This window comes from Acinonyx jubatus, chromosome C1, assembly GCF_027475565.1.
Source record: "Acinonyx jubatus isolate Ajub_Pintada_27869175 chromosome C1, VMU_Ajub_asm_v1.0, whole genome shotgun sequence".
Taxonomy (NCBI): Eukaryota; Metazoa; Chordata; class Mammalia; order Carnivora; family Felidae; genus Acinonyx; species Acinonyx jubatus.
The window spans coordinates 36,619,727-36,637,598 of NC_069381.1; the positions used below are offsets into that span (position 1 = coordinate 36,619,727).

The window sequence follows — 17,872 nt, forward strand, 5'->3', positions numbered from 1 at the left end:
TTCTGTTCAGTATTTGAGACCAAAAATGCATGCCAGGCCCTGGGCTAGGTATCCAAAGGCACTGCTGTTCTGTGTGACATTAAGCACAGCTGCCCCAAGAGTGATAGCTGCTGAGGGTGCGTGAGCTATGGCGATTCACAGTGGTCATGGTCACGTCACAGACAAGTCATCATGAGATCCATGAGCCACACTGCATTGCTGGCTGAATTGCATTCTTTGTTAACACTGATGATGCACTGAGTTATGGGTGTCTCTGCATTATGTCTGATACAAGAAAACTGCCAAATGGACACCACAATCCTCCTCTTACAAAGGAAGAGACAGGTTCCAAGGGCGTCTGCCATATCGTTTTTATGCTGCAGAGCCAGGTCTCAAATTTCCATCTTCCTGGCATCAAAGTTCTTGGTCTTCTCAGCATCCCCCATAGTGTCCCTTCCCTATGATAAGTCTTGTTAGAAAACACTTGGCAAATGATTGTGTGTCTGGAGGGTGTAATTAACTTGGTCCATGGATTGACTTAGGAGGTCTGGTCATTGAACCCCCTAAAATTACACACAAAATGTACTTTTTTTTTAATCTTAAAAAAAAGTTTTTTTAATGTTTATTTTTGAGAGAGTGTGAGTGGGGGGGGTGGACAGATGATCCGAAGCGGGCTCTGTGCAATGCAGCAAGTGCAATGCAAGGCTCCAACTCATGAACCATGAGATCATGACCTGAGCTGAAGTTGGATGCTCAACCGACTGAGCCACCCAGGCACCCCTCCTTTTTTTCTTCTTTTTAAAATGTTTCTCAAACGCATCCATGGACCCTCCAAAAGTAAATATCCACTACATGGGGATATTTTTGTACATTTTGGAAACAATCCTAAAAGAAGAGACAAAGAGAATACTGGCTATGAGGTCTGACTTTATTTACTTTTTATTTTTTTTTAATGTTTGGTTTTTTTTTTTGAGAGAGAAAGAGTGTGAGTGGGGGAGGGGCAGAGAGAGGGAGACACAGAATCAGTAGCAGGCTCCAGTCTCTGAGCTGTCGTCACAGAGCCTGACATGGGGCTCGAACTCACAGACCGTGAGATCATCACCTGAGCTGAAGTTGGACGCTTAACTGACTGAGCCACCCAGGTGCCCTGGTCCCACTTTAAAGATAAGAAACCCCAGCTCTCCCCCAGGATATAAAATTTCCTCTTCACTTTAGGCATGAAGACATCATGTCACCATAATTGTAAATGAGGTAAGCTTTCTGTAGTCTTCCTGAAGGGAAAGGCCACGGATTGTGTATGTTTGCTTCTGTGTGTGAAATCCCAGAACCCTAGCAAACACGCAGAGCTAATTTTTCTCAGTGTATGAAAAAGCCCCAGCCTCTATATGACCACTCTCTTGGAATGGATTTCTCCCACCATCCCCTACCCCTTTAGAAGGCAGTGGAACATTCCTTGTAAATATGCTCTTCCACTGAATCTTACAAAAGCAACTCCCAAGAACCAAAAAAACCCCAAACACAAAACACCAATGGAGACCTAAGTGGAGCTTGGTTGATACAGAGAAGGGAAGGGACTCACTCTTCCCTTGCCCCACCCTCTTCAACACTGCAGATGCCTAAGCAGCAGCCTTCACTTTTAGGGCAGATTCTGCAGTTCTTAAAGCAGACTCTTTACCATCTGTTAGTTTTTGTTTTTGGAAGGAGGGAGTCTATATAAGGATCAAAGGTTTTTTCCTTAGTAATTGAAGGTCAGAAGAGAGGGGGACCTTTAGTCACAGACACAGTGGGAGAAAAAGGAAATGTTTTATTTAGATAAATTAAAATAGCTGTATTACCTATATGAAATAAGCAAAGCTTAAGTCATAGAGACCTTGAATTCACTCCCTAAATAGAACCGAAATTGCTTATACAGTACCAAAATAGCTCCACTAAAGCAAAGTAGATTTACATTTCTTAATATGAGAAAACAACAAGGTAGGTTAGGTTCGTATAACAAACAATACACACTCTGTAATAAGTCTCAGGAATACCCAAATGTGTTCTGGTTTGGATATGAAAGAAGGAACCACATCTAGCTGGTGTTCATAAGCCAATGAGGTGTGTAGCAAACAAAAGCTGCCACTAAAAACAACTCAACAGCAGGCCATTATGAGTATGAGCCCATCACCGTCAAAGTCTTCAACTGTGACGAGCAAGACTGGCGCAGTAGGAGTGGGGGGCAACAGGGTTACGTCCAGCAAAGCAACATAAAGTGAGGAAACACCAATGGAAGGAAAAGTTGTTGGTGGCAGGTGAAGGGTGTCCTCTTCAGCTTTGCTGTATCAGACACATTCCTAAATGCCAGGTCCCTCTCTGCCCGTAAAATGACACTACAGTCACCCCTAAGCCAGGTTCTCTATTCCTTTGATTCTTCTCTTCCTAGAATACCTTTTTGGTCCTCTGATTTATAGGGAGGCTCTCTAAGTAAACATGATCCAAGATAGTAAGGCAAAAGAAAAAAAAGGGGCCAAGAAGCAGTGCTTTGGGTAACTTAGGAAAGCAGCAGCAGTAGGCACTGCCAGAGTGAAAAGGTAAAAGTATTTGAAACAAAAACCAAAACCCAATCTTCCCCTGAGATGAGGCAGGAAAGGCTTGACTACAGCTCAGAAGCCCCAGGTTGGAGAAGTTAAGACCACTTACAAATAAAACTCCCAAATTAACACTGAGTGAGTGGCTTATAAAACTCTTAAGCCAATGAATCTGCTCAACCTGGAACAAAAGAGTTCAACATGCCCTGCTTCAGTCTGGGAGACAGGGCAGCAGTTATGGCAAAGGGATTCATCTGCAAGTGAAGCAGAAACACCTCCGCCAGTTTGGTAGGGAAGAGGTACACACAGCTAGCCCTGGGACAATGCTAGCTAGCCAGATAAGCTGGAGGTGGGACGGACAGGTGATCAACTGGAAAACAAAACTGACTTCTCCAGGTATAGCTATCTGGTACAAAAGAAAAGTACAGGCAACAAAGAGTTAAGGTGTCCTCAAAGTATCTGCCTATGAATAAGAATTTGAAACCAAAAAGGACAAGCTACATTACCCTCAAGTATATTTCATATAAATCAGTTCTCAAAAAAATACCTTCCAGGTACAGACATACTATTTATGGTACAGTATATACAAATATAGCAGTATAATTCAATTTATTGCTAGAATTTTATTTGGTTGTTACAAAATCTGTAAGGGTATATATATTTAAAAAGGGGGTGGGCATGGAAGGCAGCCAGAAGAAAAAGAGTTATCTTCAAGGTACCTAAAGTGCCAGGCTAATTTTATACTATATTTTAACCTTTCCAAGAAAGTGAAATAGCTCAGATGCGCAAGGGAGTTTTTTTGTTTTTTTCAAAAGACAGAAAGAAGCACAAGCCATTATGAGGTAAGCAGACACATTCATGGGAAAAGACTTCATCTTGCTTTAACTAAACTTTAATACTTTCAGAAAAAAAAAAATCAAGGTTAGCCAACACTAAACTCAACATCATATAAAGAAAAAACCCAGCCCTAAAATGTTTAAGAGTGTGCGACTGCATCCACAGGTAACAGGGCAACTTGGATAAAGTTAAAATAGAAATGAGCTCTACTAAAGAAGTCTATGCCATGAAACCTGTAGTTTCTCCCTGACGTGGGCTACGGCACCAGTTAAGTTTTGTGAAGTATTTCCTTTTGTGTTGCCCAAAGCCTGCTTCTACGAACAGCACAGCACACACACAGATGTAATTCCTTCCGGTCTGGGGACCTTTCCTACTTTTCTGGGGGCCTACAGAAATATTTAAAGGGAGAAGTATTGCACTTGCTTGTTATGAGATCTGAAGAAACTTGCTGCCATCAAGTGAAGCGCCTGGTCCAGGCCAGCTCCACGTGGTTTGGCATCCTCTGGACAGAACCCCTGTAGCCACTTCTGAGCTGACAACTGGTAGGGAACCTAACAGGATTTCATGTGCTGCATTTCACAACTTCACTGGTTTCAGGCCACAGAGGAACGTAGGAGGTTCTTCTTGGCAAAAACCTTCAGGTAAAACCTCAAGGAGTTTCCTGGGTCAAAAGGAGGGGCAAAGCTATCCTCTAAGGTTCCTCCTGGGTAGCCAGGCTGTGATAGTGAGTGAAAGTGCTGCCCTGCCCCTCAGAACGGAGACCGCATCAGAGGTGGCGGTCAGCTCTGGCTTGAGGATGGACTTTGGTGGGTGGGTGAAGATAATCTAGCTCACTCAGTGGGGAAAACGTAGCTCCCCACAGGATAACTTTTTATGCTCATCAACACTGAAATAGGATTAAAAGTGAGAAAAAACCCCCAACGAGACTTCTCTGGTTCAGAGGTTGGGATTAGCTGAGGGGACAGAACAAAAAGCCAGAATCTTATTTTCCTGAGCCTGGGGGCAGCACTGTGCTACAGTGTCACCTCACCTTCCCAAATCTATTCCTCCAGCTTCCATGCCAAACCCCGTGGCAGCACCTAAAGGAGACATGGACATACTTTCCTCAGTTACCAGATCAGCAATTTTTAATAACAAGTCATTTGTTCACATCCTGTTTCAAACCATTCTTCCTACTTCCCACAAAATATGCACAATTCTTTCTTTCATTTTAAATATTTACAAACAGAAAAGGTCTACCTTTTAAAGGAAAGACATTTTCTGAGTCTGTATAAAGTGCAGCTAATTTAAGGCAAATTTATGTGAAATATAAAAGGTGGCTTATTCTCTCTATATACACATTTTCCAGTTTTAAAAGATAAGGTTTCCTTCCCTAAAAAAAAAAAAAAAAAAAAAAAAAAAAAAAAGGAAAGAGGGAAAAGAGAGCTTGACTTTTTTCTGGCAATTTTTAAATTAAGATCTTACTGGTTTTAGGAAATCAGAGATTTCTGAATATCACATAAGTAAAATGGCCTTTTTTTAAAAAAATAATTTTATAGCTCTTTCAAACAAGTTAAAAGGTGACAATGTGTCTGCTACAGTAGTTTGGAGGACTGGAGGATTGATTGGTAAGTAAAACAGTTGTTCTTGTTAGGTGAGTAGATATTAGGTAGTCCCGGATGTATAGCATTTCTAAAATATGCCTGATGAGACTAGACACCTAAAGCTACCCTTAGCTCCAGGAATGAATATCTTCCATCGCCATCAGAATCAAACTCTTTCAAAGTCTCTAGTCCTGGCACGGCAGAACCTAAGGAGTTCCAGATTTCCTGGTAGGTCAGCTTTCCATCCATGTCCTGGCCAGTCTTGTGGAATAAATCCTGAAGATCTGTTAAAAAGGAATTACAGAATGTGTATGTCTACACATATAGCTAAATTTACTTAACAGTTTATTTTAATTAATTAGTTTATTTTAAAGTTTACTTATTTTTGAGAGAAAGCGTATGTGTGCGCAGGTGTGTGTGTGTGTGTGTGTAGGAGAAGGTCAGAAAGCGAGGGGGGAGAGAGAGGATCCCAAACAGGCCCTTCACTGTCAGCACAGAGCCTGATGAGGGACTTGGACTCATGAACCGTGAGAACATGATCTGAGCCAAAATCGAGAGTCAGACACTTAACTGACTGGGTTACCCAAGTGCCCCAAATTTACTTAACAGTTTAAAAAGCAGCCTCAACTGAATGCAAAGCACTAAAAGAAAAGCTATTTTGCAGACTCTGTTTCCAAAAGATAAAGTTCAGTATCTCACTAAATCAGAAAGATGATTCTTGATCCTTTACGAATGAGAAGAATTACTGAATGACACTATCCTTCCAAAACAGAAGCAGTGACAGATAATCACAGGAGAAATGAGTGGGCTGGGCTTTCTCCCCAAGGCCTTCCTTTTAGATTTTCCAGATTTTATTCTTATGTTGGACGGGTAAAAAGGACTGCAGAAGCCTCAAGAGCTAATGGTAGGAGCTGAGCCTGTAAAACAGACTATAGCATATTGTTAGTTAAACAGAATTGCCGTATGATCCAACAATTCCATTCCCAGGTATATACTCAAAAGAAATGAAAACATATGCCCATACAAAAACTTGTACATGAATATTCACAGCTGCATTATTCCTAATAGCCAGAAGGCAGAAACAATCCAAATGTCCATTAGCTGATGAATGGATAAAATGTAGTATTATCCATATAATGGAATATTATTCAGCCATATAAAGGAATGAAATACTGCTACATGCTACAATATGATGAACCCTGAAAACAGGCTAAGTGAAAGAAGCATATACAAGGCCATGGATCCTATGATTCCATTTATATGAAACACCAGCACAGGCAAATCCAAAGATTTTGGTTGAAAGATTAGTGGTTGCCAGGGGCTTGGAGTGGGGGAATAGAGAGTGAGTGTTTAATGGGTACAGGATTTCTTCTGGGGAATTAGATAATGGTGATGGTTGTACAATGAGGATTATACATTTTAAAAGGGTGAATACTATGATACTATGACTTATATGTCAATTAAAAAAAAAAAGAACCAGAGGGCTACAGATCTCTTCAAAGTGATATATATGGTATAAAGCATCAGGCACATGTGCTCTCTCTCTCTCCCAGCTAAGAGACAGCACTATCACCAGTTGATCTGTAGCTTCTTTTTTAGTTCTAAGATATTATTTGAGCCAATAGGATTGGAGAGTTTCCATCAATGGTCTCTTCTGGTATTTTCTCAAGGGCCCCATAATGAACACGTAGGAGGGCCGGTTATTCACATAACATCTTAAAAGGACTTGATTGTGTCCCCACAGAATGACTTCGTAGATTTAGTCTCTAATATCAAGAGACAGTCATGAGGCTTAGGTTTCCTTAAAAGTCTTCCTAAATCTCTTTCCTCTCTTCACGTAGCCAGCTCCACCTGTAGATTCTGTAGGCCTCTTGCTGTTTGGTACTCAGGAAGAACGGAAACGGCCTGAAGCGGGGGAAGCAGTGCAAGGTGCAGTCCATCAAGGAGTTTTGCAGACAAGCTTCTGAAGAAGGCCCTGCTTTCACTCCTGAGACAGCCCCAGCAAAGCAGCTCAAGAGTCTCAAAAGCTCTGAAAGCCAGAAAAGCAGGTGGGACACTTGTTCTCAATGGCTGCCACCAAGTGGCTAGCTGGAAAATGTGTTTTGTTTGTGTCTCTATACAGGGCGTGAGTTTATAAAATGTGCTATGCACTTGGTAGCAGTATTCAAATAAAAATCCTATTGCTGCTTTGGGTCATTTCAAAAGTGTAGTCATCCAAAGTATCCGAGGCCAATGTTAAGGATTGAAGTATAAATGTTAAGATGGCTATTTCTCAATCTGCTCTATCAGTCTTTCCTCCATGCATTCTCATCAATTCTTGATGTAATAAATGCAAAGTGGGAGAAGGCACTTGTGTTGCCAGTAAACACAATTTAGCATTCTTCTGTCTCCCCAGAAAACAGAAAGAAAAAAACTTGGAGATAAGATGAAAAAGTAATGCATTTATATGGCAATAGAAATTTAAGTCTTCTATGCTTTACACATTAATTGTAGGCTGTAGATAACTCATTCACGTAACAAATATTCACGTGTACCAGGCAATATGCTAGGGGCTGGGAGTAAAGCCAATTTTCTATCTCCCCAGGAAATTACAACACAGTGACATGTGTTACACAGGGGCAAACATAAGATATTATAAAAGAGCATACACAGGAAGAACCTAATCCAGTCCTGGGAGGTAAGAAAATGTTTTCTGGTGGAATGGTATCTAAGTTAAGATGGAGAGCCAGACAAATGTAGGTGGACAGGAATGGGTGATTTTCCAAGCAGTTAGCGAATGCAAAATCAGGAGACTCTAAACATCACCACGAAGGATAGCACACACTGCTGGAAGCAAGGCAAACATGGTTTTTCTGTGAATCATATCCTTCCTACTGTTTATCTTGCTGGTTTTTAGCCAGAGGACCCCTCATTTTTTAGAGGGCCTTAGCAAACAGTATTTGCTATCTCAGGGTATTATGGTTGCTTGTTTGCCTTCTCCACTAGACTGTCACATCCTTGAGGAAAGTGAGATCATGTCTTACACTGTATTTTTACTGCTTAGCACTGGGTCTAATTAGGCACTCACTGAATGAATGAAGACTCTACCGTGCATTGGTTGAGAGTGCAAACTTGGGCGTCAGGCTGTCTTGGTGTGAATTTTGCTTTAGCCTGATACTTGCTGTGTGGACTTAGGCAGTTTCCCTACCAATAAAATGGGTAGAATACATGAATATTTATGTTCCCAGGATTGTTCAGAGTATTATATAATATATATATTATATAATAATAATATATAATATAATGCATATCATACCAAGTATCTGGCTCACAGAAAGTACTCAATGTTAATTATAATTATATAATTATATATAATTATATATAAAAGAATTATAATTATTTTTCTTATAAGTTAAAAAAATTAAAAATTTATAGCTTTGAACATTTCCCCTATTATTCCATGGTATAAACATTTACCTTATTTATTTATTTATTTATTTATTTATTTTCAACGTTTATTTATTTTTGGGACAGAGAGAGACAGAGCATGAACGGGCGAGGGGCAGAGAGAGAAGGAGACACAGAATCGGAAACAGGCTCCAGGCTCTGAGCCATCAGCCCAGAGCCTGACGCGGGGCTCGAACTCACGGACCGCGAGATCGTGACCTGGCTGAAGTCGGACGCTTAACCGACTGCGCCACCCAGGCGCCCCAAAACATTTACCTTTTTAAAAAAAATTTTTTTAATGCTTATTTTGGAGAGAGACAGAGACAGAATGCGACTGGGTTAGGGGCAGAGAGAGAGGGAGACAGAATTGGAAGCAGGCTCCAGGCTCCAAGCTGTCAGCACAGAGCCCTATGTGGGGCTCGAACTCATGAGCTGTGAGATCATGACCTGAGCTGAAGTCGGAAGCTCAACCGACTGGGCCACCCAGGCGCCCCTAAGCATTTACCTTTGATGCTAGAAATTCCTGGTAGGGCAATAGGTCTTGGCTGGACAGTTTTCTCAATGTGATCTCCATAAGACGGTGGAGATTTTGGCAATGCTGATGGCTTTGATGTGAAACTCTGTACTTGCTCTGTAACAAACATATATTGTTTTATAGTATTATCAAACCTGACACCAAAATAAACCAGTACTAAAGGTCACCTTTTAGGGTAATTACATACATACCAAGTAGCACAGTGACTGTGTGAAGTTAAAGGCATGGATTGAGATACGTTGTGTGGGTAAGTGAAGATCATACAGTATCCTATAACATTAAGGTTTAAGCTGTGGTCCCATGGGAAGCTCTTCTAGTACAAGTTAGCTTTACATAGGTTTAGATGCTAAGAGTTTAAGCTGCAAGTGAGAATAGCATTGGATGTCTGATATCCTAGGAGCCATACCGTAAGTCTGATGTGGGGTATGTGCCACCAGATCAGCTGGTGCTGAAAGAGGGCTGTCACACAATTATGTAGCATGATGTTAGGACAAGGCCTCCCATTGTAGACTGTTCCCCTACCCAAAAGAGAGTAAGAGAGGATGTAATGTTTTCCCCAAAATGAAAAATATTTGTGGGGGGTAGGGGCCAAAGCCAATCCAGTCCAGTGCTTTAGTTATGTCCTTGAGGCATCTGCTAATATTGATTAGGTATGTCCCTCCCTAAAGCCAAGGGCCTTTCCAACTCAATGATCCCATCATTATTTGCTAATGGTTTTTCAGAAGGACTAATATTTATTTTTAAGTAAATTTTATGCACTTAGAGTAATGAAAAGACTTCCGTAAACAACATATAGGGCTGGTTTAATATATACTATGACAGTTACATTTTTGCCCATAATTGGATGCAGACAGCATGGAGAAGTCTATTTCAAGCTAAACATTACCCATTCTTTCCTTAATAGACTGGAATACAAATCATGTACAAAATGGTTTTTCCTAAATGAAACCAAAGTGTATCATCTTCATCTCGGTGCACTCAGGCATCATTCCCTCGGTCTGATCAGTCCTGCTGGAACACCTGTCCCCACTCCCTGTGTGGGAGGCGAGCTGCCCAAGCCTACGTGAGACATGCAGAAGCCAGCCCTGAGTATCTCACCTTTGTCGGTGGTGTCTGGTGGCCTGTTGCTCTCAGGCTTGTTCGTGAGAGCACTGATCAGCTGCAGTCTCTCTCTGAGCTTGGATACTTGAGAATCTGAACTATCTTCTTTCTGTCCAAAATAAAGACCACAGAGGCTTAGGGTGGAGAGAAGACCTTACCTGATTCTTCGTTATGTTCCCAGAGCCTATTTAGCAGGAAGTGCTTGACTTCCAGTAGGTTCCCTATTAAAGGTAATGAAGGAATGAATCAACAAATACTAGAGATACCTTTGGTACTCAGAGTTGATGAGGGCCTAGCTGGATTTGAGACTAGACCATTAGGGGACATTATGCGACAGGCAATGTGAGATCCACTGTGAATGTTTGGCTGATGGCGGAAGGCAGGCGTGTGTCAGCAGTAAAGGAAATGTACCCTTGCTCAGGTGCCCATGTAACACCCATTTCCTAAATGAGTAGATATTATTTTCTAGGAGCTATTTCACACTAAATAATTTTCCTGAATATCTTACTTTACCTTGTGACTAGATAACTTTAGGTAGAGTTTTATGCTCTTATCACCTTAAAAAAAAAAAAAAAAAAAGAAAGAAAAAAAGGCAACAAACCCTGGCTTTTCTTTGTCCCCCTCTCCCCCACCCCTGAGGGTTCAAGTGGTGGCAGGAGCTGTAAGAGCAGGAGGAGCTGTAGGAGAGCTGTAAAATTTCTAATTCCAAGTTTGACTTACTTACATCTTTTAAAAAAGATTTTCCAGGGGCGCCTGGGTGGCTCAGTCGCTTAAGCACCCAACTTCGGCTCAGGTCATGATCTCGCGGTCCATGAGTTCAAGCCCGGCGTCGGGCTCTGTGCTGACAGCTCAGAGCCTGGAGCCTGTTTCAGATTCTGTGTCTCCCTCTCTCTCTGACCCTCCCCCATTCATGCTCTGTCTCTCTCTGTCTCAAAAATAAATAAATGTTAAAAAAAAATTTATTAAAAAGTTTTCCCCTACACCCTTCCCTCATTTCCAGGATGATCCAGAGTGGCATACAAAAAATATATTTAATTATAAAAAGAGAGAAGTCTGGTTTCTATGAGGCTTAGGCTTTTTAAATTTTTTTTTTTTTTAATTTAAAAGAGAGAGAAAAAGCATAGCAGGGGAGAGGGGAGAAGAGGAGAGGGAGAGGAAAAGAGAGAGAGCGAGAGAATCTTAAACAGGCTTCATTGCACAGCATGGAGACTGACACAAGGCTTGATCCCATGACCTTGGGATTGTGATCTGAGCGAAAATCAAGAGTCAGATGCTCAACTGACTGAGCCACCCAGGCGCCAAAGGCTTATTAGGCTTTTCTAACTGCTTAGGCTAGTGTGAAAGGTCCTGATCATGTGTTCAGTCAGAACACCAACTCATTACGTGTTTTGTTTTGTTTTTTTTTAATTCAATTATTTCTCTGACCTTCATTTCTACTCTAATAGTTATCATATAGAAGATCACTCGGGCTTATTAAGGGGCTAATATATGGACACAGATGACTAAAACTAGGTACTAAATACTTGAGGAATTTATGAAGAAATTAAAGAGAAATTATATCTGGTTAGGATGTGTAAATTAAGTAGGACAGAGGGACCAATACACTGGGATGACAGTTAAAAACATAAAGGGTCTGAAAGCAAAACCAGGAAATTTAGACAAAAAATGTGCATGATTCTGATGTTTATTTGATTCTGACGTTTACTGTTAAAATATGAACTGCTGCTAAAATCACTAGTTTCCATCAGTAACCACCTGTTACTTTTTGTGTTCAACATTTGTATCTGGATCTTCAATTTTTCTTGTCATTCCCCAGGTGAGGTATTTTTATTTATTTATTTTTTATAGAAGTAGTTAGAAAATGCAACAAAAGCCGAGATCACGAAGTATTAAAATCTTAATATATCTGGGCAATAGTTAAGGAAGAACAAATATAGATACAAAGTATTACATTGAAAACTGCCTGTCCTATGGTTCATTTCCAAGTTCATTTCCTCTGAACCTCATATCCTTGAGCTTCTCACACACAATATGCATCTGAGGTGGTATTTTAGCCACTTAGCCACAATCTTCCTGGCTTTTACTTTATAGCCCAGATCTTATAGTATTAAACAATACTCTAATCACAGAGAATGTTAACAAATAAACTTTATTTCCTGGGATATCAAAGCATATCACAGATTGTCTTATCTTGACAATATGTCAGGGAAGAACTTAAAAACAAAACAAAACAAAACAGGAAGGTACAAGGTGAAAGGAACTGGCTGAAGTTTAAATGGACTATGTAAGTACTGAGACTGCAATCTAAAAATAATGTTTAGGTTAGACAAGAGTTTTAGATGATCTATGCCTCTGTTCTCTGTTGTTAGTACAGATAACCTACTGTCATAGCTTAAAAGTAATTTCCTTAGGGAGCTTTCCTGACCTCTGTTAACACCCTCATCATACCCTGTAATTTTCCTTTGTAGCAGGTATCATACTCACAGTAATTATCTGTTCAATTATGTAGTAATGATTTTCTGACTGATGGACTTTGAGTTCCATCAGAATAAGGGTCACATGTCTATCCTGCTCACTGCGGTCACCCCAGCTCCTCAAAAAGGGCTTGGCACAGGGTAGGTGCCTGATAAAGTATTCACCTATTCACTCATATACTAATTTATTAATTACTCTGTCTTGAAGTCTCAGCAAACGAGACCAATGTGCTCCTTTAGAGAAAGAAACAGTTGCTCAAATGCACAAAGATGCTATTGTGTTTTTTCTTTTTAAGTAATCTCTACCCCCAACACAGGGCTCGAACTCACCACCCTGAGATCAAGAATGGTACATTGTACCGACTGAACCAGCCAGACACCCCTCAAAAGCACAAAGATGCTGATGCATTATTCTTACTTCAAAAGAAGCCCCCTGTAATTTACCTTTATGCTCTGGGTTTTTAATGTATCCGTTCTGTTGGTCATTTGATGCAAGGACTCTCTTTTTAGAGTGGCGGCTCTATCATCCATCTTAAAAGGTAAAAACAAGATTAAAGGCAAACATTAAAACTTAAACATCTAGCACTTTTGAAACAAAGTAGTCAAACTGAAAGGTTCTCAGGACACTTTCAACAGAAATACCAATAGGAGAAGGAGAGGGGGAGAAAGGCAGCTGAGACACAAAGCTGAAACCGTCGCTTCACAAACTTTCATACTTCTAAAGTACAGAAGGTGAGGGGACTTATATACCCAGAGCCAGGCTAGGCATGACGCTGTTGGAAGAAAACAGCAGGACAGACGGTGCTATTAACGATTTCTTCTTCTGGAGAAAAATAAAGTGGAGGGGGAGGGACTGTACGGGGAGTCTGGGGCAGCAAATTCTCACAATTAGCCTTGAAAACCTTCAAGGCCCAACACTCATCAAACCACCCCAAATTCCTAGCCCCTACTTAGTTTAGTTGAGTTCAATGGGGCTTTTTAAAATAAGGCTCCTTTAGGGCGCCTGGATGGCTAAGTCAGTTTTAAATGTCCGACTCTTGATTTCGGCTCAAGTCATGATCTCACAGTTCATGAGTTGAGCCCCGTGTCAGGCTATGCACTGACACATACAGCCTGGTTGGGATTCTCTCTCTCTCTCTCTCTCTCTGCCTCTCCCTCTCAAAAATAAAAACATTAAAAAATAAATAAGTAAAATAAAACAAGGCTCCTTTAATCCTCACGGCTTTGTAGTAAATCCATGCCCTTGTAAAGCAGGAGTGGGGACAGGTCTTCTGACTCCACGTTCGAAGCCATGCCAGGCAAGCCACCAAGGCTCCACTGCGGCAGAGTCAGTTCAAACCCTGCCTGCCGGGTGCTGGAGTTCAACTTTACTTGTGGGCTTGCTTCTAGCTTTGCTGCTTACTTGAATTTATGCTACAATTCCCTGTTTTAGGTTTCCATTTCTTTACATATGCCTGTGTCTTTGTTGTATGAAATCTTTAAGGGTGGGGCCTGTAGCTATTAAAAAGCAATTCACATGGATCCCAGGACAATATAGAAAAAAACACATTTTATTAACAATACCATGAAAACCAGTAAACCACATGGTCTGCCAGCACCAATGACTCAGGTCACTGTTTCCTCATGTAAAATGGGAGGATGGACTCAATGATGTCTCAAGTTGAGGAGCTGGTCTGACCTGGTCTGTTTTAAATGGCTTTCTCACATTATATGGCAAAGGATCCCCCTAACATGCAGACAAAGCAGGATAAATCTGAAAAGCCAAGTTCAGGCTTGAAGAAATGGCAAAAGATTCTTCACTTATTGTCACTGTCATTGTTCCCACCCCTAACAACTTAAAAAAGAGCAAGGAGATCTCCCTTGGAAACATGTGCCAGAGCTTCTCTACCAGATGGGCCACTGGTAACACAATAGGCGGCTTGTCATTTCTGCCATCAGCTTGTGGTGAAGCCGTGGCAAGCAACTGAACCCCCTCTACATCTCTCTTTCCAGATCAGGGCTAACTATGCCTGTGCCATTCACATCACAGAGCTAGTGTGGAGATTAAAGGAGGCAGGATGAAGCACAGCACACAGGTGTAGCCTCTCAAATATGCCAGGAGACTGCATCTGAAAGGTCTGTGGAGTGTCATCCACGTGCAGACAAAACACATGGCAACACAGAACATATCACAAAAGACCCGAAATGGCTTACCATGCTGAGGGACAGGTTCGCTTGCTTTTCTACCTTGCTCATAGCAACCAGATCTGTTTCTATCCAGTTGACTCTCTGGGTAAGGTTCCTGACTGTCTCATTCATTCTCTTGAGTTTAAGATCGTTCTGTCTGTGGTACCCCACTAGGGCACTGTTTACCTCCTCTAAAGAGTTGTGAAGGTACAGGATATCCTGGAGTGGAAATAAATCAAACTGTGGAATCCAACTAAAAGACATACACTAGACAAGCAGGCCAGCAGCACTAAACAACCATTACCATGTCACGTGACCGAAGTAAACTCCTTTTCCTGGTTTAGACCATCGATTGTCTGTCTTGGCTTTGTCCTTCCACTCTCAATTGCTCTGAGTTTACTCCCTCTGGAGTTGTTTGACCTCAGCTAGACAGGAGGAGGAAAGGGGACTAACTACATGATTCACTCTCTGGTCCCAGAAAGCTGAGAGCTTGGGAATTGATTGCCCAATGTTTACCTCACCTGCTGGCGGGAAAGCTTGCTGGGTTATTAACTGAAACGCCCATTAACCTAATTTGTCAGAACAAAACTACCTTAGGAACAATACCAATTACTGAATTGGCTCATGTAGCAAAACCATAACAAGTAGTGCATTATTTAGTACAAGATTCAATTATTTTTATTGACATCCTCTAGTACTGATTGCTACTTAAAAAGGAATGATGACTATAGGTTTTAGAGGGCATTAAACTCAGGACAGGAATTCTTAGTGAAGATTTCCTTTATTCTCTTTCATGTGATTCTGAACTCAATAACCTTTTTTCTCTTCTTGTCTTTAGTCTCAGAAAGCATCTAAAATGCTTTCTAACAGTTTAGAAATGTTAACTTGCTCAGATCACTATTTTTCATAAAGTTTCAGGATAATCTGGCTCTTCTATGCCTTTTAAGATGTGAAAAGGAATTTACTGACGGACATGCAGGTAAAAAAAGCAGAGTGCCAAAGAAGAGTCAGGATGACATCTTAGACTCCTAAGACAGCGACACACATTGCTTTCTGCTCAGCTCTCAGGCAGGCAAATATATGCATGGGATGAGGCACCACAACATGGAGCCCAACTACTCAAGCGGCCCTCAGAGTTCACTGTGGGCACAGGGAGTTAAGCCAGAGACAAAAAAGTACCTGTTTCAAATTCTCACTGTGGGTTTTATTGTCAACTTCTGATGTAGCTGAAGGTGATGGACTGCTCTGGTTGCTTCCACTGGTCTCTTTCAAGAAGTGCTGATTCTGTTTATAGGAACAGAGGTTCGTATAGGCAAGTAATTACCATCTAGGATGGTCCCCAAACCTTCTAGCTTCCCAAAGGAGGTATCCATGATTAATCAACAATTAGTTCCCAGGAGCCTATAGTGTGACCAGTCTTGTGCTAGGCCCTGAGGGCACCAGGTACTTTTGGGGATGCCAGCCTGAAGGGTGGACTGGATCAGCAGCACCCAGACACCTCAGGGAACTGAGACCCTCCCAGTGTTTCTCCATCTCTGAATGGAATGAACTCCCCAGACACCAGTCCTCCTTGCCTCTATTACCCGTACTCTCAGAGAAACTGTAGAATCACTGTAACGTCCCAGGGGCCTGAGAACGCAGTCCGAACTTGGCTAGTGTCATCATTTCCCCAGGACTAAAGAGGTTTGTACATTCAAAGAGCAGCCAGTTGTGTAACCACTGGCCTTGGGCATTGAATACAACAACCAATCACGCACCACAGTTAGTTTTTCAGTTTTAACAGCACATGCCAAGATTTATGTCTGAAGGTTACCCTTCCTTTCCCATCCCCTTCCCACTGCTCAGGTCTCTCTCTGAAGAGGGTGAAGTGTAACACGTTTATATACACTTTTCCCCTCTAGTGGAAAAACTTTGCATGCCTTAATCTTTCAGAGTCTGTACCTATGACTTAATTCAGTATATAATGTGCCAATGGAGGGATTACCACAGGCAACTATGGAAGTTTAAAAGAGGCAGATTTAATTATAATAGAATGCAACTGGGGGAAATAAATTGTTTTCCCTGAAATCCTAGATATTTATCAACCCTTTTATAAGAAATAAAAGGCACAATAAAGAAAAAGTAAGACAGGTGGGAGAAAAAAACTCCATGGTTCTCTAAAGCATGAATTTTTGAGTTAGGAAAAAAGTTATTTTGGAACATATTTAATTACTTTGAGAAAATGTTCCAGATATTAAAATAATAGTAATAAAAGAATTGCTAAATTAGGGATCTTTATTATTATGAATCTCCCACTCAGCAGCAGAGTTGGAACTAGAATCCAGAGTGTCTGAACACCAGGTCAATGCTTTTTCCTCTGGGTCAGCCCCATTAAATAACAGTGAGGAGTTCTTGTTTTGAAGAAATGAAAAACCCCCCTTTCTAGAGCTCTAATATAGCCCAGGTCTCCTTGGTACAAACTTCCTGGTTTAAACTCGAAACTCCAAAGCTTGAGAAGAGCATGTGCGATAGACCTAGAAATTAGTGGAGAATCTAGGGAATCTTTGTGTTTCTTGAATAGTCCTAATCTCATGTACATATAACTCATCTCCCCAGCAAGACAGCAAAGGTTGTGCCATCTTTTTCACCCTTCATAAATCTTTCATGGAGCAGAGTACCCACTAGGTGATGAATTAAGGCCTCTGAATGATTGCAGATAGCTTATACCCACACAACACTAAGAAACATCTGGAAACAATTCTTGAGCACTGCAGGGGTTTGCTTCTGTCTCAGTTATCTGCTGCTGCATAACATATCATCCCCAAGCTCTGTGGCTTAAAACAACAATTTATTATTTCCCACGGTTCTGTGGGTTGACTGGGCTCAGTGGGATGGGGGTATTCTGTTTCATGTGGTGCAGGCCGAAGTCACACGTATGGCTGCATTCTGCCCAAATTCCTGACCCACAAAATAGTGAGAAATAATAACATGTTGTTTTAAGCCACAAAGTTTAGGGTGATCTGTTATGTAGCAATCAATACTTGTGACACTTCCCTTTCCTTCTTCCCCATTTTCTTTCCTACCCATTCCACCCATGAACTGTATCTTACTATTTTTTCCACTATGTTCGTAGAAGACTCAGCTTTTAATTTTATCCAGCTTAACTGCTTAATTTACAGATTACATCTTTTAACAAGGTGCTTAGTAGGGTCTGTTTAGACAAAT

The 17,872-nt window shown here is 41.2% G+C and overlaps 1 protein-coding gene across 2 annotated transcripts in view; it reads right to left on the minus strand.

Moving 5' to 3' along the window:
• Positions 1-1,763: 1,763 nt before the first annotated feature.
• The window catches only part of EFCAB14 (EF-hand calcium binding domain 14), a 38,217-nt gene continuing 22,108 nt past the window's right edge, over positions 1,764-17,872 (minus strand). Inside the window, exons 6-11 of one of the 2 annotated variants that reach the window (XM_015070573.3) lie at positions 15,848-15,952; positions 14,696-14,887; positions 12,947-13,033; positions 10,026-10,137; positions 8,898-9,023; positions 1,764-5,250 (exon numbers count right to left, since the gene is read on the minus strand). In XM_015070573.3, coding sequence (XP_014926059.1) covers positions 5,075-5,250; positions 8,898-9,023; positions 10,026-10,137; positions 12,947-13,033; positions 14,696-14,887; positions 15,848-15,952 — 798 coding nt within the window. In that variant the 3' untranslated portion in view covers positions 1,764-5,074. The remainder of the gene's footprint in view (positions 5,251-8,897; positions 9,024-10,025; positions 10,138-12,946; positions 13,034-14,695; positions 14,888-15,847; positions 15,953-17,872) is intronic. The other variant, XM_015070581.3, reaches the window with a different exon arrangement.